This window comes from Globicephala melas, chromosome 7 (assembly GCF_963455315.2).
Source record: "Globicephala melas chromosome 7, mGloMel1.2, whole genome shotgun sequence".
In the NCBI taxonomy this organism is placed as follows: Eukaryota; Metazoa; Chordata; class Mammalia; order Artiodactyla; family Delphinidae; genus Globicephala; species Globicephala melas.
The window spans coordinates 78,524,790-78,546,439 of NC_083320.1; the positions used below are offsets into that span (position 1 = coordinate 78,524,790).

The window sequence follows — 21,650 nt, forward strand, 5'->3', positions numbered from 1 at the left end:
TGAGTTCTAAAATAGAAGTCAGCAAACTTTTCTGAAAGGTTCCAGATAGTAAATAGTTTACCCTTTGTGGATCACATTCATTCTGTCACATATTCTTTGTTACAATCCCTTAGTACTATATAAAAAAGCTTTTTCTTAGTTCATGGGGCTATTTAAAAACAGGTAGTGGTCTAGATGCTAGCATACCCCTGCTCTAAAATATTATGATTATCTGATTCATTACTGGAAAACTACTTCTAATTAACGGACTAAAAACTGCCTTCGAGGGCACATGGAAATACCTTCAAAGTAAAATAATAATCACTATAAGTATTGAAACAAAGAAGAAACTGATTTGGGTTTTTGTCCAATATGGAATATAGATCTATTTGACATCCATTCAATGAAAGTATGTATTTGGGGGCTAGTTTTTAAGACATTGAGGTGGGTATACCCTTCATTGCCTTGGGAGCCAGAGTGTGTTCAGTAATTACTTTTTATCTCTATGAATGACTTAATCACAATTGTATACAATAAATGGCATATCTCATTCTTAAGATAATCACAGATGCTATCAAGTAACCATGTTCTATTTTCTCTAGTATAAGTATAAAGAGGTATTTGAAAGGACGAAGTCAGATTTCAAGTATGTTGCTGATTGTCCAATCAACAGGCATTTCAAGTTTGCAACTCAGTTGATGAATGAGGTATGTATGACCTGATCCAATTGAGCCTATTAGCGTCCCTTAAGAAGTGTATAAATGGCGTTTGATTAAAACCCAATACCTAAAATGACAGGAAAGCCATTTTAGTGTTGATTCAAGATTACGCATTGGGAAGGCTCTTATAATATCACTATCTGATGAGCTCTGCCAAAAGCATGAATAAGAACAAAGGAAGGGGCTGTCCAGAGTGGAGTGAGGTCCCCACAGCCAGCACAGCCTCTGCTCGCACTAGCACAGGGCAGCACAGCCCTTTGGGTGACAAGAGCAAAGAGGTAAAGGATTTTGTTGACTGTCAGCTGAACTCCCTTCAACAGGGAGGGTATAGGATTCTGTGTAGAGTTGGAAGACCCAGAAGTTCAAAGTTAACTTAGTATCCCTTACCAGGGCACAGAAATGGCAGCCCTAAGGGGGTAGTTGTGATTCACGCCTTCAAATGTATTGCCATTGTGACTCATACGTTGGTGCAGAGAAGTGTCCATTTGCACTCAGAATATTCCTTTACCTTCTACCCAGTTTTTCCTGGAACTGTCTTTGCAATAGTTTAAGGTAAATTTAGCTTAAAATGATGAAAGAAGCAAGCTATGAATTAATGTATGGATGGAAGGTTTTTACATTTAATTTCCTATCTTTGTATTTTCCACAGATTTACATAAATTCAAAAACAAAGTTAGAAAATTAGTAAAATGTGTCAGAAGATGAAAATGTAGCCAATGGTATATTTATTTCAATATATAACTTTTTTGTTGTTTATAAATTTGATTTAGTTTATTTTCAGTAGATTTCCAGGTGGGATGACTCTGAAGAATTACTGTTGGTAGGTTCCTAGGAAGACAGTCTTGATATATTTTGTTTCTATTTTTCTAATTCACGAAGGATTTCCAGGTCTCTTTTATAATCAAATAAATTAACTAGCATATTAGAATGTGTCCATGAATATACCTTTTGACTCTCACAGCCTAAAGTAGTAAACCTGTAGCTTGTCAGTGCCTTATTTTAAATACAATTTAAGATGTCATAAAACTTAACGTTGCTAATGACATCATATGTAAAGATGGAACATGTTTAGGTACAAGGTATTTCAATTTTGATGTTATAACTAATCTAGTCCAAGCCCCAGCCTTCTCCAGGCCATCTTCTTTTGCTTAATTCTGTTCACCTCCCTATTTTCATTACCCTGAATGCTTTGGGAGCCCACCTCTAGAAAGGACATTTTTCTGGCTCTCTGAAGTATCTTGGGACATTTGTGTATAGCCTTGAAGTTGTTGTACTCTTGCTATAATTTGATATGATGTTTGAGCAGAAAAAATACAGAGCTGATTATGAGCAGCGGAAAGATAAATACCACCTGGTAGTCGATGAGCCTAGACATCTGCTGGCTAAGATCGCAGGCGACCAGATCAGTCAGGTACTGTGATGGGGCCGCCTGGACGGCCAAGCAGGACTGTGCTCCAAGTTTCTCATGAGATGTCGTCCCGTCTGCTGCAAGGATGTCATAGGTTCTGCCTATGATATTGGGATGTTCTGTTCCAAATTATCTGTCTAGCCACCCAAAGAGCCCACGAGCTCTTTGAGTGTGCCAGTCCATGCTCTGTGTCCTCACGTGTGCTGTGGTGAACATGAGATGCACAGCTGGGTCCTCACACCCTTCATCCTTCAGGAGGGCCTGTGTGTAAACTGCAGTTGTAAAGTGTGAATTAAGGTGCAAACGCAGAAACAAAGAAACAAATTAACGGAGGGAAAGAAGACAGAACTCCTTACTGTGTTTTTCTATTTCAATGATGTCACCTTTTCTATAAGGCAATTTTGTGGGACTGGCTCTATTATTCCCCATTCACAAGGGCTGTGGATGGTCAACTGCAAATATCATGTCACCCTGCTTGGCATTTTAATGCATTTGGTTGTCTTCACCCACACATACACGTGAGAGCACAAAGTGTGTGTGCCTACATCTCTTCACTCAGAGGTGATCAGGATATAGAGCTATGTTCTTTTCCGTCTTCACAAGTCTCTTTTGTGCTTCACCGCTCTTTGCATGAACAGAGAAAATATAAATCTAGTGCCAAGATGCTTCTGAAACAAGGATGTAATGAAATTCTGCGTCCAGATATGTTGACTGCCCTCTACAACACACACATGTGGAGCCAGGTAATGTCTGACGTGATGCGAAGAAGAGATTTAGAAGCCTTGGGGGCATTCACTTCTAGGCTTCCCCTGATTTCCTTCCGTGGCCCCCTGACCAAGCTGGTTTCACATGACAAAGCTGCATAAATATTCACTGCCTGTAAATGAACTCTGGATGTGGCCAAGTGTGGTGCTGTAGCAGCCAACATTTGTAGGTCTTCTGACACTTTTGGAATTCCAAGTAATATTAACTGAGACTATTTCAAACTTTTCCAAATTGGTATAACTTTATGTTTTTCAATATTTGCCCCAAAGAAGTAGATTTCTTAGAGATTGAGGATGTTAAGTAAATTTGACAGTATTTAAAAGATGTGACTATTTAATGTTTTCATCTAATGTGTCCATTGCTCAATAATGACTACACTGTACCATTTTGGAGAGATGAGGATGACAGCGCAGCTCTTTGAATATTGTGCATATTCATGGCCCCTCTTGAGTTTGATGCTGAATTTGCTAGGTTATTTCCAGCACATCTGTCCTCACACACCCTTGTTAACAGCACTGCTGATCACCTTGCCTTCCTACAAGGTCAACTGAAGCACACACCACCACCTTCCCGTCATACGCTGGAAGGTAAATTTGAAGCAGCAAGAGACACTGATAATTGCTTAACTACCAGATACGATGTTAATAAAAGGCCATTGTTCCCACACGCAAAGAAAGTTTTTAATCAGGCTTTTGTATTAGTAACTTGTTTTATCACTTTAGTTTGACATCAGATCAACACATGAAATGAGGAGGATGAGGTCTTCCTATGAACATTCTGTTTGCCTGAACTTTCACCTTGGTCCCGATATGATCATCAGATAGTTGTGCATGGAATTTTGCTGTGCTCTCTGTCTGTGCTGCTTGAAACCGCTTATGTGCATGAAAAAAAAAAATCATGACTTGAAAATTTCAAAAATGAATGTCTTTAAAAATAACTACTTCAAAGTGTATGTATTCATTTTTTTATCTGTTCCATCTTTGATATGGAAACATACTTAAGAGATCATATATATTCGATGTAGCATAATGTGAGCAAATCATTACTTGCCAGAGTCCAGAGAGCATGGGTCTAGTCCTGGCTCTGAGATTCACTCTATATTTGCCCTTAGCTCATACTCTTAACCTCTCTGGGCCTCAGTTTCCACGTGGATAAATTATATGGAAAATATTTATTATTATTATTATTTGCTCACTCTATTACACTATTGCTATCAAATACAGATTTATATAAACATTTCCAGTTAAGAAAGCATGGCATCATCCTGCACACCTATGGCTTATATAACAATCCTACTCTTTGCCGTGGGACTCTCAAGAGGAAAACTAGAGTCCCTGAAAGCCCTCTCTCCTACTTCAAGTTAACTTGTTCTTCTCCTCTACAATTTAGATCAAGTACAGGAAAAATTATGAAAAAACAAAGGACAAGTTTACCTCAGTTGTGGATACTCCAGAACACCTACGTACTACAAAAGTCAACAAACAAATTAGTGATGTAAGTACAAGAAACACTGAATGGATTTTTGGCCTTGCGGGGGCACTTGCAAATGTGGAGGGGCATTTTAGATGGCCACAATGTTTGGAAAAGTTTTTTTTTTTTGGCTGCATTAGGTCTTTGTTGCTGCGCCCGGGCTTTCTCTAGTTGCAGTGAGCGGGGGCTACTCTTCGTTATGGTGTGTGGGCTTCTCACTGCGGTGGCTTCTCTTGTTGTGGAGCACGGGCTCTAGGTGCGCGGGCTTCAGTAGTTGCAGCACATGGGCTCAGTAGTTGTGGCGCGCGGGCTTGTGGCATCTTCCTGGACCAGGGATCGAACCTGTGTCCCCTACGTTTGCAGGCAGATTGTTAACCACTGCCCCACCAGGGAAGTCCCTGTTTGGAAGATTCTACTGCCATTTAGAGGGAGGGAGGCAGGGACAATAAGTGTCCTACTATGCTCAGGACTCTTCTTTTACAGTAAAGAATTGTTCCAACCAAATTGGCAGACACCCCATTGTAGAGGCACTGGAGCCTTAGCAGAAAGCATGAAAGCACCTGTTGAGTTTATGGAATTCTCTTTCCTTTATATACACTCAATGACAACAACAACAATGTTGCCTTTATATGTTTACATTATGTTGCAATGTCAATTGAGATACATAAAGTTGTCTCTTTCTGCCTTTTCATCTCCTTCAGATACTGTATAAGTTGGAATACAACAAGGCCAGACCCAGAGGCTACACCACAATCCACGACACCCCCATGTTGCTGCATGTCCAAAAGGTCAAAGATGAAGTCAGTGATGTAAGTTACTAGGACGGCTTTGCAGCCCCTCTCACTTTGGCCTCTTTGTAATGTGCTATAACAAACCCAGGTCCACTTATCTATTCCTGTGTAACAATCACTCTAAATGTAGTGGTTTGAGACAGGAGTCATGCTTTTTTGGCTCACAGTTCTGTGAGCTGAGTGGGCACAGTTGAGTGGATGCTCTACCCCACGCGCTACAGCTCAGGCAGGAAGGCTCACTCCCAGAGCTGGCGCCCGATCACGGCTGGGCTGGGAGCTCAGCCATTGTATAGACAGGAGCCCCTGTATGTGGCCTTTCCGTGTGGTTTGGCCGTCTCACGGCAGAGTGGATGGGTTCTAAGAGGCTAGAGTAGAAGCTTCCAGACCAGTCTGAAAAATGCAGTGTGCCATAAACTCTATTAATACTCTATAAGTTTTGTCTTGGCTAAGAGGAAAGGGTAGCCATTAAGTTCTAATACTCTGAATTTGAGGAGAAATTATATTCATATATTTTCATATATATAGCTAGATTCTATGGTGGAACACTATCATAATATTGGTTAAAATATATATATATATATATTTTTTTTTTTTTTTCCCGGTACACAGGCCTCTCACTGTTGTGGCCTCTCCCGTTGCGGAGCACAGGCTCCGGACGCACAGGCTCAGTGGCCATGGCTCACGGGCCCAGCCGCTCCGCGGCATGTGGGATCTTCCCGGACCGGGGCACGAACCCCTGTCCCCTACCTCGGCAGGCGGACTCTCAACCACTGCACCACCAGGGAGGCCCTTAGATTAAGTATTTTAATGGCTATATGGGCACCATAAAGAATAATGAAGGCAACTGTGGAATCCCTACCCCAAAGCCTTGACTGAGGCTGGCGCTCAGGAATTCTTTGGTAGCTAAACAAATGGGTTCACACTATTGACTCTAAGTTGCCAAGAAAAATGCTAAATACACCAGTGCACTGTTTATGAAGGCAGAAATGTATAAATCATTTAAAAAACATTTTTTATATTTTTTATGTTAAAATAAATTTTGACACTTTGGACATAAACGTCGGGTATTCATAAACATCTATAAGGTAGATCCCTTATGTGGAGCAGCCCATTCCCTCTCAGTGTAGAAAGATGAAGCAATTCTATATCCACTTCCCTAAATTTCTGATTGTAACAATAACCTGAGATGTTGATGAAAAATATGAATTTCCAAGTCAGTCCCCCAAAGCTACTGATTTACTACATCTATGGTGAAGCACAGAAAATTGTGATTTTTATGATCAGGCAAGTTTAGTAAGTGCTACTATGGCTTCCGTAGAACAGTTTCTCAGTCACAGTAAGACCTAAGATCCTTCCCCAATAACTAGTGAGAAGTCCCAGGTGGAGTCCCAGGGCCCTGAAATTTAAAAGGAGCAAAGGTGGGTGAAGCTAGAAATTCCAGGCTAGACATGAAAAAATGACCAGTTGGGCTCAAAGAGGCTAAGCCTTCCCTTTTCTCTCCCCCTCCCATTCAAACCCACACATGCCCAAACTTACCAGCGATGGCTCTAGCAATGACAGTAGTGACGACAGCATTCATCCATCAGTTCATTCATTCATCAAATATTTATTGGGTTCCTAAGTGCCTGATGCTAGGAATGAGGTGATGAATGATACACAATCTTTGCCCGCAAGGGATTCAGCTCAATGGAAAGAATAGACAGATAAATAATTATAACACGACATGATAGCAGCTACAACTGTAGGGACATGGAAGAAGGGCAAGCCTGATCCCATCTGGGTGAGCCAATGGGGGAAGGCTTCTCTTCCATCAACAGTTTTCAAGATGTCCTGAACTCAGGAGTTTCTGATTTGGGGACAGGAAAACCCACATGGATAGCTGTCCAGCTGCCCCTTTCAGCACAAGCTCAGAGGACATAAGTTCTATGGTGACACTGGTGAACATACACAATGTGTCCTGGCGAGTTGGTTTTAAGATCTGAGACAGGATGGTGCGTGTCACATAGCTGCACGGCTGCATCCCTTCTTCACAACAGACCGATTCAGTCTTAAGGAGTATCATGTACTATATTATGGTTTTAATTTCTTGTTTTTTAAGATACTTGTGGGCTGCTATAAAAAAAAAAATTGACCTGTGTTTCCTCCCACAGCTGAAATACAAAGAAGTTTACCAGAGAACTAAGTCCAACTGTACCATTGAGCCTGATGCTGTTCATATCAAAGCAGCCAAGGATGCCTACAAAGTCAACACCAATGTAAGTTCCAGAAACGTCCCCAAGCCTAAGAGGGGTTCATCAGCTTCTGTAGGGCACATGGCCTCTTTTGACATCTTTTCAAGTGATTGAGTTCTAGTGAGTCCAGATCAAGGGTTGGGCCCCAGAGCATGAGTGATAACACTGACCCCTAAATGCTGCCCATGGTTCTTACAGAGGACAGTGGGGAAGAGCAAGGATGGCCCACGGATGTTATACCCCCTCAGCCTCCATGTTAGGATGCTGAAAAATGGGGGATTTAATTCTGAAATGAAGGTTACATTTTCGACAGTGTCTCCGGTCTCCATGTTCTTCTCCTGCCACAAACTCTAGAGCCTACTTCTCCTGAAAAAAAAAAAAAAGAGAACACTTGAGCTGCTTGGTGCTGTCAGGAGTTGGCCTAGACCTTCCTCCTGTTCACATCTCCCTGCGCTGACTCATTTCTTTGTGATGGGGCATCTTAAAGCCTCAACCACAGAAACATTTTTGTGCATTTAAATGAGTATCGACTTCTTAAAATATATATAAATGGTTATATAATGAAATATTGTAAAACCCAACTAGTGCCTACTAGTGCTACAGAGAACTTATATTTATTAGGGCCAGCAAACTGAAATGCCTTTAGGGAGTGGCAGGTATCGTACAGGTGTCCTGGGGATGGACAGAGGGATGGGTAGCAGGATTGATGTGGGACGAAGCGAATGCAGTAAAATGTACGTTGTAGAATCTAGGTGCTGGGTGTATGGCTATTCTCTGTAAGATTCATGCAACTCCTCATGCATCTGAAAATTTTCACAATAGAATGGGGAAAAGTTGGATCACTTTTTAACTTATAAAACATGTTTATCTTATTGCATACCAATTATACCTTGACCAAAAAAAAGGAGAAAGAAAAAGAGTGAGGAAAGAAATGTGCCTGATAATGAGGGCTCTTCCCAAGGACACTCACTTCTGTGCCTCAGGTTCAGCCCAAGGCAGCCAGTTCTCCAGCTCAGATGCAAGTCTAGCAAGTCCACAAGCACCTCTGATGCCTGGCTGCCCAGGTTGGAAACCCAGCTCCACTGTTCACTAGCTGTCTCACCTGGGCAGCTTACTTAGCCCTTCTAGGCAGTTCCTCAGCTGCTGATTTTATATAGTTGTGGTAAAGAGTAAATGAGTTAATATCTATATCTATATATAAAGCACTTTGAAAAGTGCCTGGAATGAAATAAATACTGCAAGTGTTTAATACTTTTTTTAAAAGTCTGAATTTAGTTAGAAATTAAAAGTACTTGACTCTGAAAATGATTAGACTGCACTGGCAGAGTGAGTTTGAAGAATTGTTTCGCCAGGAGCCTTTAAAAATTTTAGCCCCTATTTTGAGGCCAAAGGGTCCCACAAGAGGACAACTTGAGTGGCCAACTAGTTGTACAGAAATTTTACTTGGGGCTCTCTCTTACATAAAGAACCATGACTGGTTACATGTTAACATGCAAGATGAGTCCCTCTGTGCAACGTGTGTGGTTGTGAATTCAGGCCACCGAGTGAAGTGACTTGTTTTTGTCTTGTTAAAAACAGCTGGATTACAAGAAGCAGTATGAAGCCAACAAAGCCCACTGGAGATGGACCCCTGACCGCCCGGACTTCATCCAGGCCGCCAAGTCATCCCTACAGCAAAGCGATGTGAGATAAGAGAGGCAGTCAGAACTGCATGACATACCTGAGACAGAAACATTTATCTTTATTCATAATAACCACTGTCACAGGTGTTAACCCTAGCTCATTTGAGATCCAAGAAGGACAGGAGGGTTGTAAGGTGTGGAAGGCAAGCTCAGGAAGCAGACCTGGCCACAGAGCCTGGTCTCCCATGGCTGGGCCCAAACACTAACGGCTCAGAGTCCTGAGGGAGGCAGGGGAGGGCCAGGAGGGCTTTGTTCTGGCCTCGGGGCTGGAAAGGAGGAGCCCAGCTTTCAGTGGGCCCAGCAGGAAGCCCCTGCCCCCATCCTGGTAGCAAATCCCCATAATGCCCTTAAGAAGAGGACTCGCTACAAATTCAACCAAATACCGGCTTCCTCCTGTGCCTGTCACCCTTTCCCATCTTCCTCTGTCTTTCTTCTGTTACAGTTTGAATACAAGCTGGACCGGGAGTTCCTCAAAGGTTGCAAGCTTTCTGTCACTGATGATAAAGACATGGTGCTGGCCCTGAAGAATTCTATAATAGAAAGTGATGTAAGTATTCAGTCCCTTCCAAGAGGCCTAACCTCACTCAGGGCTGTCTTCTGCAGCCCAGTGCCCAGGGGCCCGCAGCACAGAGGAGGCTGCTGCCCACGTCGACACCAGTGACTTGGCAGAGCAGAGCGGCAGCAGTGGGAAGCTGTTACAGCCAGGTGGCCGCTCCTGATCTATACTGCACCTCAGAAAAATCCACACGCCGCAGTGGGGACTCTGAAGGCCCGTTTGGACTCTATAAGGAAACGTATTCATTTCTGTGGGGTCATACGCTTCCTATGCTTCCTGTGTTTCCTCATCTGGAAAGGAGGAATGATAATGCCTCCCAGGGTTTGCGGGAGGGTCCAATGACATATTTAAAAGTGCTGTGAACTAACGCTGTATGTATAAAGATTCATCGTAAGATTCATTCTGATTGTTATTAAATCCTCAACTTGCATGAGATAAAGAAAATCCTTTTTTGATATTTCCCAAGATTTCCAAACATGAGGTCTTTTACTGAGTTTAATGATTCTACTCTGTCAATGATGCTATTCTCCCAGCTCTATTTAGTAACTTGGGAGCTTAATAAAAATATGCAGGAGAGTCAGAGGAGCTGAAGAAATGCTTTTTTCACCCCTGCAGCTGAAATACAAACAGAAACATGTCAAGGAAAGAGGAAGCTACCATGCCGTGCCCGATACGCCTCAGATCCTCCTGGCAAAGACAGTCAGCAATCTGGTGTCCGAGGTAACCCTCCAGCACCCCACAGGCTTGCCTTCCGTCTTGGGCTGATGCCCCAGGCAGGCATTTAAACAAGCTCTCTGTGCTTTCCCTCAGAACAAGTACAAGCAGCATGTGAAGAAGCACTTGGCTCAGGGCTCATACACAACACTGCCGGAGACCCGGGACACTGTTCATGTCAAGGAAGTGACCAGGAACGTCAGTGATGTAAGTGACCAGCCCCAGGACTCTTGGCAGCAGCAGTGGCACTTTACCTTAGAATCCAGCAAAAGACTGTAAGCGGCATTTTTGCTTACACTTTCCTTTGCGTTACTTCACTCTTACCATCAGTACCTATATGTGAATTTTGAACGCTGGTTTAAAAGACAACTCAATATTTATTGGCTTTCCAATTACGGCAACTGTGGCAGATGTGGGTTTGGCCATAGGATGTATTGTCTAGCAATATAAGATGTCACTAACCTAGTGGTAATAAAGGGAGGGAGCATTGATGGTAAAGATCAGCCTCTCCCACCATCTCCCCTCTCCTTAAACTGCTGAACAATTTTAGAGAAGTAAAGTCACCTCTTTGTATCTCAGTAATCTCTGCCCACTACATCCTTACGGATAATGCTTTAATAATCATGGTATTATATTTTATGAGCCCTGTGTGGTTCCATTTATTTTAAAAAGGTAGAAATGGTAAATGAAAGAGTTTAATTTGCTTGTCATCAGTTCTCCAAAGACTGGTGTGTGGTTCAATGACAGGTTCCAGGACAGAAATGACAGGGAAGAACTAGAGTATATATCAGAGACCCCAGTTCCAAAATGACACCAAAATGGAGAGCCACGGATTTTCCTCGAGATCTTCTCTTAGTTCTTCAAGTAAAACAATTCTGTTCCTAGCTTCCTCTGCTCACATAAGTAATTCTGGCTCTTTTTAGACAAATTACAAGAAGAATTTTGTCAAGGAGAAAGGAAAATCCAACTACTCCATCATGCTGGAGCCCCCAGAGGTGAAACACGCTATGGAGGTGGCCAAGAAGCAGAGTAATGTAAGTTTCTCCTCTCACTCTCAGGGGGCCACTTGAGCTGGTGGGTCCCACATTGGTATATGCTGGGCTGGGTCCAGTGAGTGGTCACCCTAATTTCTATATCTGGTGGTCTAAAAAAAATACGGTAGTGGGGTTGATTTGGTTTTAATAAAAGGTTCCTTTCAGAAAGATAGCGTATCTCTCAAGTGAGCAAATGTTTTCTTTTTCCAAATAAAGGTCGCTTACAAAAAAGATGCTAAAGAAAACCTGCATTACACAACAGTGGCCGATCGGCCAGACATCAAGAAGGCCACGCAGGCAGCCAAACAGGCCAGCGAGGTAAGGGTGTGTTTAGAAGGTACCCAGTCCCAAGTGGTCACTGCAAACAAGTAGTTGGTGGTCACTGGCCACCTAGAACGTGGTGCCCATTCTGGTTTTCTTTGATGCAGGTGGAGTACAGAGCCAAGCACCGCAAGGAAGGCAGCCACGGGCTAAGCATGCTTGGGCGTCCAGACATTGAAATGGCCAAGAAGGCAGCCAAGCTGAGCAGCCAGGTAACACAGATGGGCGAGCAGCAGCTCTGATGTGAGGGGATGTTTAAAGACCTTGCAGGAAGAAGCGATTCCCAGAATGAAAGTGCGGTATCAGCAACCAGAGAGAGACTGCAGCACTCCAGAGCTTTGAAAATGATATCACGAAAAGCTTTGAAAAGTTATATCAGATGCAGTCACTTTTAGTTTTTCATTCAGCAAACATATATTGAATGCCTGGACTAGTAACTAGAGGCAGTAGATGTCCTCAGACTATATGTCTATGGCTAAATAATTACAGTTTGGGGTTGTAAGTGTTTGATCGAGGTATGTACAGGGGAGCTGAGGGGGAATGCCTAATTCTAGCAGATTTCACATTATTGAGTAGATGGACTTAGAAATGCGTCCAAACTTGATTGCCCCATTACCTAATTTCCCTTGTGAGACCAGTTATCTAGAATACTCTTGAGTTATGACAAGTTTTCAGACTTTAGATCAGAAACCCCATGATCAACCACCAGATCTTTCAGAGAGCAAGTTTTAGTCCCAAAAGATGAGCTCAGAAATACCTTATCTCTTCTCCAATTCAAAGATCCTACCTTCTTTTCATTGTCTGTTTTCTCAAGTATTTGTTTGAAGAAATACGTTTAGGATACCTTTGGTGGTTGTATGTATGACTTTCAGCAATGCCAAACGTGGGATCCCAATCTTTTGGAAGATACAAATAACATCAAGTGACAATACAGGAGGGAATTATGAGGAGACAAAAAGTTCAGATGACTGATGACAAGCAAATACTATTTTTAAAAAGTTTTTTAATTTAAAACTCCTATGCTGTATTTTTATTATAAGTTAATGGAATTGTATAAGTACTCGAAACCAAGATATGAAATCACCAGCAAGAAACAGTGGAATCTCTAAGAATAATGAAATGTAACATGAACTTTTCAGTGTAAAAATTTTTAATATGTTTTTAAATCTCCAAGGTCATACCATTAGCAAGTTAAAAACAAGTTGAAATTTTGAAGACTTTGCTGGTTTTACAAATAGAGAGGCCTGTATTTCTTTTTTTTTTTGCGGTACGCGGGCCGTTCACTGTTGTGGCCTCTCCCGTTGCGGAGCACAGGCTCTGGACGTGCAGGCTCAGCGTCCATGGCTCACGGGCCCAGCCGCTCCGCGGCATGTGGGATCTTCCCGGACCAGGCAATGAACCCGTGTCCCCTGCATTGGCAGGCGGACTCTCAACCACTGCGCCACCAGGGAAACCCAAGAGAGACCTGTATTTCTAACCCCAAGTGAATCCTATGATGTGGAGAATGAGTCCCAACCAGATCGTTTTATGAGCTCCCTTTCCTGGGTTTACTTCCTGGGAAAGGCTTGCCTCAGGATTGACAGCTTCATGGTGTGGCCCCTGGTCCAAGGAGACTTCCCCTCTGTGTGGGCCCTCCCCGTTCTGACTTTGCTGTCTTGCTGGTACTCTAGGCGGAATACGTCAAAGGCCAAAGGAGAGGGTACGGGCACGGCGCCGCATCTTATGACACCCCTATGATGAGGCAGCTTAAGAAAACTAATGTGCTCATCAGTGATGTAAGACTGGCATCAGTGATCCCATATATCTGTCTTCCTCTTTCTCTCACCTATCTTCTTAGCCTTGGTCAGGGGACTGACCAAGTCGCACTCTTTTCTGTTGGTTTTGTGTTGGAACGTGTAGAATGCTGTGGAAATTTGTCAAAGGATATACTTTTGCACACACCTGTCTTTTCCTGCATGAAACTTTCCCTCTGGAACATGCCTTTGGAACAGGAAGGTAGAGTAGATTTGGAGATGGCCTCCTAACTTCTTTAGGCTGCTGACACCAATCAAAAGCTGAAAACAGACTGAGGATCTCATCTGCAACCACACAAAGAAAGCCTCTGCTGATTACCACTGCTGGTGTTTAATACATTTAAGACTGGCGTTTAATACAGTCTCTCAGTTCAGACATACCCTGAATCAACAGTATAAACTGCTCAAAATGTTTTCACTCATAGCTTTCACCCTGTTTTACAGTCTCAGTGGCAAGAAACGTTCTAATTCTTGGACCTGCTCTTCAGTCTTTAGAAGCGCCAATATACAGTTCAAGTCCCTGAAAAGGAGCAGAACAACTGGGTGTTAGATCTTTAAATTTAATTGAACTTTGAAAGAATAATTGATTGGAAACCGTTTTCTCACACTATCTGAGCCCTTTGGGGTAATGGACACTGGTATTGCCGTTTGCTGACACACGGCCTTGCATGGTTGCCTCTCACTTCCCTGGTAAACAAGAAAAAGAAGGCTTTTCCATTCCATATGCCATGTGAATGTGGTTTTACTGTACTTCCTGCCTAATCCCACACCTTTCTAAGAATTCTTGGAGTCCTGAATCCGATGTGTGTCCTTATCATGCAAAATATAGTAGTTCTTAAGATCCAGTCAAAAAGGAAGGTCGAGCGTGTTGGCTCAGATTCCCAGCAGCAGTCGTGCTCACCTGCACTTGCTTGGGGCCTTCTTGTGGAAAGAGGAGGCACAATTTTTTTTTTAATTAAAAAGTTAGAAATTTAAATCTACTTCAAATTAACAGAAAAGAACTGAAATGAGACCAGTAGAAAGCTGCTCTTCAAATATTTTCTCAGAAATGAGTTATTTTCTAAAAGATAGAGGATTTTTAGCATTCTTCTAAAAGAAATGGATTTTATTCTCATCAGAGATGGGCCTTTGCGTCTTTCCTTCCCCAGTCTGACTCTGCACATCTAGTTTACTTTGCTTTTTCCTTGTTTCACTGCTCTTGGGATCAGCCCTAGCCTTATGGGTTTCTGTACCCTTAGGAGAAGTTTTCTCTTGGTTCAGACAACTCACCACCTCTGACTTTCCTTAGCAGGCTTTGCATTTCTTTCTTTGGGGAGTGAACTTCCTTTCAGAGAAGAGCCATTGTAGCATTTATTCACATTGTGTTTTCCTGTTATGTTTCCTCCTTCCTCCACTGTGTGTCTGACTCAGTGTGCCTGCATCGTGCTGTACTGTTCTGCATGCTTATTTCGTCTACACATTTCCACTGGAGATTTATTCAAAATAAATGAGCCTCAGCACTGTGAATGCTTTTTCTCTGATGTGGCAGATTTCGTTGTTCTTAGCATTTGAGTGGTCTCCTTTTGTTCCTGTTGTGCTGGATGTGTAAAGTTGTGGGGAAGTAAAGTGATGAAGCATGAGGGGTACTGATTTTAAACGCCTACAGTGTGAAATATCTGGTGGCCAGATCCTGGTGTGCTAATAACTTTGAATGAGCGAGTCTTTCCTCTTACCAATAACAGAAACTCTAGGTGTCCCGGAGCATCAAATATTGCCCTTTCAGCTGGCTAACTTCTAGAAGTAGCTCATTTTTCTTTGTTCCTAGAGTGAGTAACTAGTAGAGTTCTACTTCTGGATTAATCCTAGTGACAAAGGCATCAGTCTGTTTTTAAATAAGGAAATGTTTCTGTCACTTTCAGTTTATTCTGTTGAATATCCCTATAAGTAAACCGTCATCTTTAGCTATTTTACCTAGGCATTATGACTGTCTCTTTCTTTCATCAATCAGATCACATTTATTGAGCAACTATTAGTGCCAGGCATTGCGCTTATTTTTTAAATTGAAGTTATTTTGTCCTTTGTGTATTCTTACTTTTATGTATCCTGCAAGTATATTTAATCTTATTTTTCTCATTATGCTAAAGTTATCTCACTTCTTTCCTTCTTCTAGCCTGAAATCATACCGAAGCCATTAACCCCCAAATTCTGTGCTTCTTTTACTCAGAAGTTATGCCAATTTTTTTTGCCAATTAAAAAAAAACTTAAAAGATATAGCCAAAGTACATAACAATAAATCTCCTGATTTAATAGATTCCTTACTTCCCACCCTTCTTGATCATTTATAAAGCCTCTTGGAACTCCTGGCAATAGACCTAAAGTGCTTTTGGTTTTGCTAGTTAAGAGGACCAAAATGTTCTGAATCAAATATATTAGATCACTTCTTTGAATTTAGCCTGAAGCCTTTTCCCATGCATTTTTATTCTGCATCAAAAAAAGGTGAATATCTTTCATACCTCTGGATAATATAAAAATGAGCAAAACAAATACTATATCACTTGATCTTATTCTCAATTGCTTGTTGTCCCAACATAATTATTAATAGTGCTTTTACTCTTAGAAGTGTCCTAATTTGGATAATAAATTATATGACCCCTTTATGTGTAGCACATACTCTTTTGTATTTACATTTCCTCCATTCCTCAGTCTTCAGATTAATTGATGCTCAGGAATAATTTGGATTTTTGCATTTGCTGTTAGATTAGATACCGAGAAAATTTCAACAAAGAGAAGGGCAAGACACCAAAATACAATCCAAAAGACAGCCAGCTCTTCAAAATCATGAAAGATGCTAATGATCTCACAAGTGAGGTATGTGTTTGTTTAACTGTGGTAAAATATATAATGTGAAATTTGCCATTTTAACTATTTTTAAATATGTAATTCGGTGGCATTAATTACATTCACAATGTTGTCCAGCTACCACTGTTATTTCCAAAACTCTTTCATCACCCCAAACACAAACTCTATAACTATTAAGCAATAACTCTCCATTTCCCCCTCCCACCAATCCTGGTAACCTCTGATCTACTTTCTGTCCCTATGAATTTGCCTATTAGAGATTTCATGTGAGTGGAGTCATACAGTATTTGTCCCTTTTTTTGTCTGGCTTACTTCATTTAGCATAATGTTTTCAAGGTTCATCCATGCTGTAGCATGTGTCAGAACTTCATTCTTTCTTATGGTTGAATAATAGTCCATTGTATGTTTACATCACACTGTGTTTATCCCTTTGTCTGTCGATGGACACTTGAATTGTTTCCACTTTCTGGCTATTGTGAATGAGGTATGGTTTTTCACCGCCATCCCCAGCACTTGTTTCAGGATGGGACATCTTATTATGGTTTCCATTAATACCATTTTCCATTTCCTATTTATGTGATTTCCTTTTTTCCTTTACTGTTGTACAGGTTAAGTATAAGGCTGACTTGAAGAAACTTCACAAACCTGTGACTGACATGAAGGAATCTTTGATAATGAATCATGTCTTGAATACAAGCCAACTCGCCAGTTCTGTAAGCTCAATCATTTGCTCCAGAAACAGCTTGTTTCACCCATTTTCAACTAAATTCCTTCTCTGAGGTCACTTGCATCTCCTTCTCTGCTACTGAGGCACTACATTTATTAGAAAGCTCTCCTGTTCTCTGAGTGCATTCTTCCAAATTACAACATTAATCTACCAGTTCTCCACTGACTGTAACACCTCTCAGAATATAAAAATGCTTCTATTTTGGGGCTATTTAAATTTTTTTTCAAGTAATCACTCCCTTTCCCCCTTCTAAAAACATAGACTTACCACTTGGAATAGTTTCTTTCACGTTTAACTTTGCACCTTAAAACTACTTTGAATAAGCCATATAACCTAAGTGTTTACATCCTTGTATTAACTGACAATACTGAATGTGGATCTTCATCCTTTTAAAACATTTTCTTAAACCCCCTATGTAGTGTTTGCTAATTTTAATTTGGTCTTGGTGCTGTTGCTGTGTAAATATCTAATGTAAAGAGGAAAAATAGGAATGCTGAGCAGCTTTGCCATCAATGTGCCTTTTTTTGCCACCTTCCCCTCAGTACCAGTACAAGAAAAACTATGAGAAGAGTAAAGGCCACTACCACACAATACCCGACAATCTGGAGCAGCTTCATCTAAAAGAGGCCACAGAATTACAGAGTGTAGTAAGTTGACCAAGACTGACTTTTTTCCTGCACATTCTACAATGTAAAAAATTTTGATGTATTCCACTCCTACCCCCCAAGGATGGTAGTTATAGTTGTAGTAACCATTGCTTGAGAAAATATCCAGAGATATTAGGGGCTTTGAATTTAGCAACATGTTGAAACAAATGTTTATGTTATGAATGAGAGCAGTGTGAACATACATTGGAGAAACAGTGCATAGACATGCAATATGTGTTGTTCAGGGTACTGACAGGGACTGGTAGCATAAAGATTACATCACAAGGGAGACAGACCCCTTAGAAAAGATTCCTAAGGATGATAGGGAGCCTTTGGAGCAGAGGAGTGATATGCTCAGGTCACCACTGAAGTGGTCTCTGGGTGTGGAAGAAACTGCAAAATTTGTAAAATAATTAAGATTCTCAGAGGAAAGAACTTAGAGAAGGAGCTTGCTGTCACATGACCTTCTATATCACAAATTCAACACTATTTAGGTCCCCCATTGGGCATTAACCAAGAGGTCTAAATTGCTAGAAATGCTCTCCTGTCATCTGTAAAGCAGCCCATGATCCCGGGCCTCTATTTTATTTTATTTATTTATTTTTGAAAATGTGTTTATTTTATTTAAAAATACCTACATCATCCCTTTCATTTATTTCTTTTTACTTTTTATTTATTTATTTATTTAACATCTTTATTGGAGTATAATTGCTTTACAGTGGTGTTAGTTTCTGCTTTATAACAGAGTGAGTCAGCTATACATGTACATATGTCCCCATATCTCTTCCCTCTTGCGTCTCCCTCCCTCCCACCCTCCCTATCCCACCCCTCTAGGCGGTCACAAAGCACCGAGCTGATCTCCCTCTGCTATGTGGCTGCTTCCCACTAGCTAGCTATTTTACGTTTGGTAGTGTATATATGTCCATGCCGCTCTCTCACTTTGTCACAGCTTACCCTTCCTCCTCCCTGTATCCTCAAGTCCATTCTCTAGTAGGTCTGCGTCTTTATTCCCGTCCTGCCCCTAGGTTCTTCTGACCATTTTTCTTCTTTTCTTTTTTTTTAGATTCCATATATATGTGTTAGCATATGGTGTTTGTTTTTCTCTTTCTGACTTACTTCACTCTGTATGACAGACTCTAGGTCCATCCACCTCATTACAAATAACTCAATTTATTTTCTTTCTATGACTGAGTAATATTCCACTGTATATACGTGCCACATCTTCTTTATCCATTCATCTGTTGACCAGGCCTCTATTTTAATGTGTTGTCACAAGAAAGAGAGCTGAGATTGGGCTTTGCTATCAAGATGCTGCGTGACACAGACTTCTGTCTCTATCTCTTTCAATGTCTCCTGTGTAAATTAGGAATATCTATAGGCTCCCCCCATTCCTGGTCACATGTGATGAGGATAAGGAGATTGTATTTGTAAAATAGCCTTGGGGGTCTTTTTGAGAATGATAGGTTTGTTAGTAAGTCAGTCAAAAACTAGTCAACTGGATTTCATTTTTTTTTTTTTTTTTTGGTACGCGGGCCTCTCACTGATGTGGCCTCTCCCGTTGCGGAGCACAGGCTCCGAACGCGCAGGCTCAGCAGCCATGGCTCACGGGCCCAGCCGCTCCACGGCATGTGGGATCTCCCCGGACCGGGGCACGAACCCGTATCCCCTGCATTGGCAGGCGGACTCTCAACCACTGTGCCACCAGGGAAGCCCTGGATTTCATTTTTATACCAATCTATATTGGCAGCACTGAATATGTGACCAGTTATGACCTCAATTGAGTTTTTGATATATAATTAAAGCTGTATGCATTATCTATTAAATCAAGACCCCAGGTCCCTCATAAAAGTTCTTATGAAAGAAAAACTGGAGATTTTTATCAGAAATATTGGCTGAGGCTCTGGCTAAAATGTTCACATCTACACACATCAAATCTTGGCCAACCTTATCTATGGGCGGTTTCCCCAGGCACTTTCTTGCCTCACAGCTTCTCTTAGCTGATTCTTCTGCAGTGATTCCTTTGTCTCCTTGAATTGAACACAAATCCTGACCATGCCTTGCAGACAGTAATGATGTTCTCCCACCAGGCCAAAACAAAAAGCTACTGGATCTGAATCACAAACAGGAAACTGTTTTGAGTGGCAATGAGATACCACCCACTGGACATAATGTATCAATTAAAAATACTATTGCTAAACTGGTGTCTGTCTACAGATTGGCCAGAGAAGACATATCTCATAAAGCTTTTCATAACTAGGTGAAATACAAAGAAAAGTATGAAAAGGAAAGAGGAAAGCCCATGCTGGATTTTGAAACACCAACATACATCACTGCCAAAGAGTCTCAGCAGATGCAGAGTGGGGTAAGTCCTGCACAAACCCACCACACAGCAAATACACCATCAAACTGATGAAAACAAGCTCTACCCACAGAAGTATCCAGCCTGTTGTTATCCCGAAGTTGTGGATGATGGGACTCTTTAAAATGTGATGACTAAAATCTTTTCCATCTCACGAATCCTGTGGCTCCATTATAAAAAGAAATGATCTGAATAGTAAACATTTACCATATATGTTTTATTTCAACTATCCTTTTCATAGAATTAGAACATAGAAAACTGTTCCTAACACTGAAACAATTTATTTTGAACATAACATAAATTTTTCTTTGAATGAAAAGTTCTCTCTGTGCAGACCTACTGTTGGCTTTGAATTGCTCTTCTCTTAATAGGAAGCCTCCAGTCCCCAAAAGGAAGACTTTTTTCTTTTAATCAGGATTTTTATCAAAATATCAAGTCAACATGACATATTTCCTATTTTAGAAATGTAAGCAGAGGCATCTAAAATAGTTCTTTTAATTTTTAAGCAATAGTAGAGAAGAATGGATCTTATTTTGAATCTTAGAAAGTCTGTTTTCATTGGGAAACAGGCTTATTTTGGATTTCTTTTTGCCTCCCCTCCATGGGCATATCTCCAACCATAAAGATAAATGGTTTTTAATAAAAGTAACATTTTGGGGAGCTTCCTGGTGTGTAGAATGCCAAATAATGAAAAATTTTGAAGGGTTTCAAACAATTGCTGACTCTGGGTAAAGCATCTATGAGAGTTCCTTGTACTATTCTTGATACTCTTCTATAAATGTAAAGTTCTGTCAGAATTAAAAATGACAAAAATCAAGTTCCAACATCTCTTCCAAGGCTCCCAGTAAGACAGCCTCATCCAGGGATTGGAGAGGAGATGGGGGAGGTCGTGGCCCTCCCTCTCAACAGTGAGCAAAGCCTGAGAACTTGTCTATGCTACATTATTCACCTTATCTGTTCAGTGACTTAATAGTCATGATTATGAAAAAGGCCAAATTTGCATTTGGTGCCCTCAGGTTCCCCTTCCTCTGGGGTGTTTTTGGGTTTTTTTCCCCCTTGAGTCACCTCTAATTGAGAAGTAAAATCTTTTGTTGCCTTCAGAAAAATGTCATCAGGAGAGATGACAGTGGATTGAGAGTCTTGGTGGCATATCCATCCTTCCACTTTCAAAGGGCCAGCCCCCATCACAGCGGCAGACAGACGAATGAGAGGCCACCAAAGTTTCTCAGCCTCTGAGTTTCCTTGGGCCATTTGCTCTACACAGAGTATTTCCAGAACAATCAGGCATATTTCAAATGTGTGACCATTAGCAGAACTAAGATCAAGTTAAGAGGCCATACACAGAAGGAAAATGGAATTATTTTCTTCCTAGGATTGAGAAAGAAATTGTAATAAACATTCTTAACTTGTCTTTCCTTCCTACTCACTTTAGAAAGAATATAAGAAAGATTATGAAGAGTCCATTAAAGGCAGAAACCTGATTGGCCTGGAGGTCACGCCAGCTTTATTACATGTCAAATATGCAACCAAAATAGCCAGCGAGGTAGTGCCTACTTAGTCTTTTCTTTCCCTCCTGATCCAAATAATTGCACTAATGACACTCATCAACGTGTTCC

General features: G+C 41.2%; 1 protein-coding gene and 1 long non-coding RNA gene across 5 annotated transcripts in view; one reads left to right on the top strand and one right to left on the bottom strand.

Moving 5' to 3' along the window:
• NEB (nebulin) overlaps positions 1–21,650 on the top strand; it is a 225,010-nt gene that overhangs the window by 180,249 nt on the left and 23,111 nt on the right. The window contains exons 125-141 of the mRNA XM_060302454.1: positions 582–686; positions 2,745–2,849; positions 4,261–4,365; positions 5,043–5,150; positions 7,283–7,387; positions 8,942–9,046; positions 9,488–9,592; positions 10,217–10,321; positions 10,412–10,522; positions 11,239–11,349; positions 11,566–11,667; positions 11,778–11,882; positions 16,200–16,310; positions 16,910–17,014; positions 17,571–17,675; positions 19,933–20,037; positions 21,467–21,577. Of these exons, the coding sequence (XP_060158437.1) occupies positions 582–686; positions 2,745–2,849; positions 4,261–4,365; positions 5,043–5,150; positions 7,283–7,387; positions 8,942–9,046; positions 9,488–9,592; positions 10,217–10,321; positions 10,412–10,522; positions 11,239–11,349; positions 11,566–11,667; positions 11,778–11,882; positions 16,200–16,310; positions 16,910–17,014; positions 17,571–17,675; positions 19,933–20,037; positions 21,467–21,577 (1,809 nt within the window). The remainder of the gene's footprint in view (positions 1–581; positions 687–2,744; positions 2,850–4,260; positions 4,366–5,042; positions 5,151–7,282; positions 7,388–8,941; positions 9,047–9,487; positions 9,593–10,216; positions 10,322–10,411; positions 10,523–11,238; positions 11,350–11,565; positions 11,668–11,777; positions 11,883–16,199; positions 16,311–16,909; positions 17,015–17,570; positions 17,676–19,932; positions 20,038–21,466; positions 21,578–21,650) is intronic.
• Positions 1–21,650, bottom strand: part of LOC132597618 (uncharacterized) — an 81,156-nt gene that overhangs the window by 52,261 nt on the left and 7,245 nt on the right. For all 4 annotated transcript variants that reach the window (XR_009564634.2, XR_009564633.2, XR_009564632.2 and 1 more), the window contains 2 exons: positions 13,845–13,983; positions 13,612–13,748 (listed from right to left, as the gene is read on the bottom strand). This is a non-coding gene — a long non-coding RNA (uncharacterized lncRNA). The remainder of the gene's footprint in view (positions 1–13,611; positions 13,749–13,844; positions 13,984–21,650) is intronic.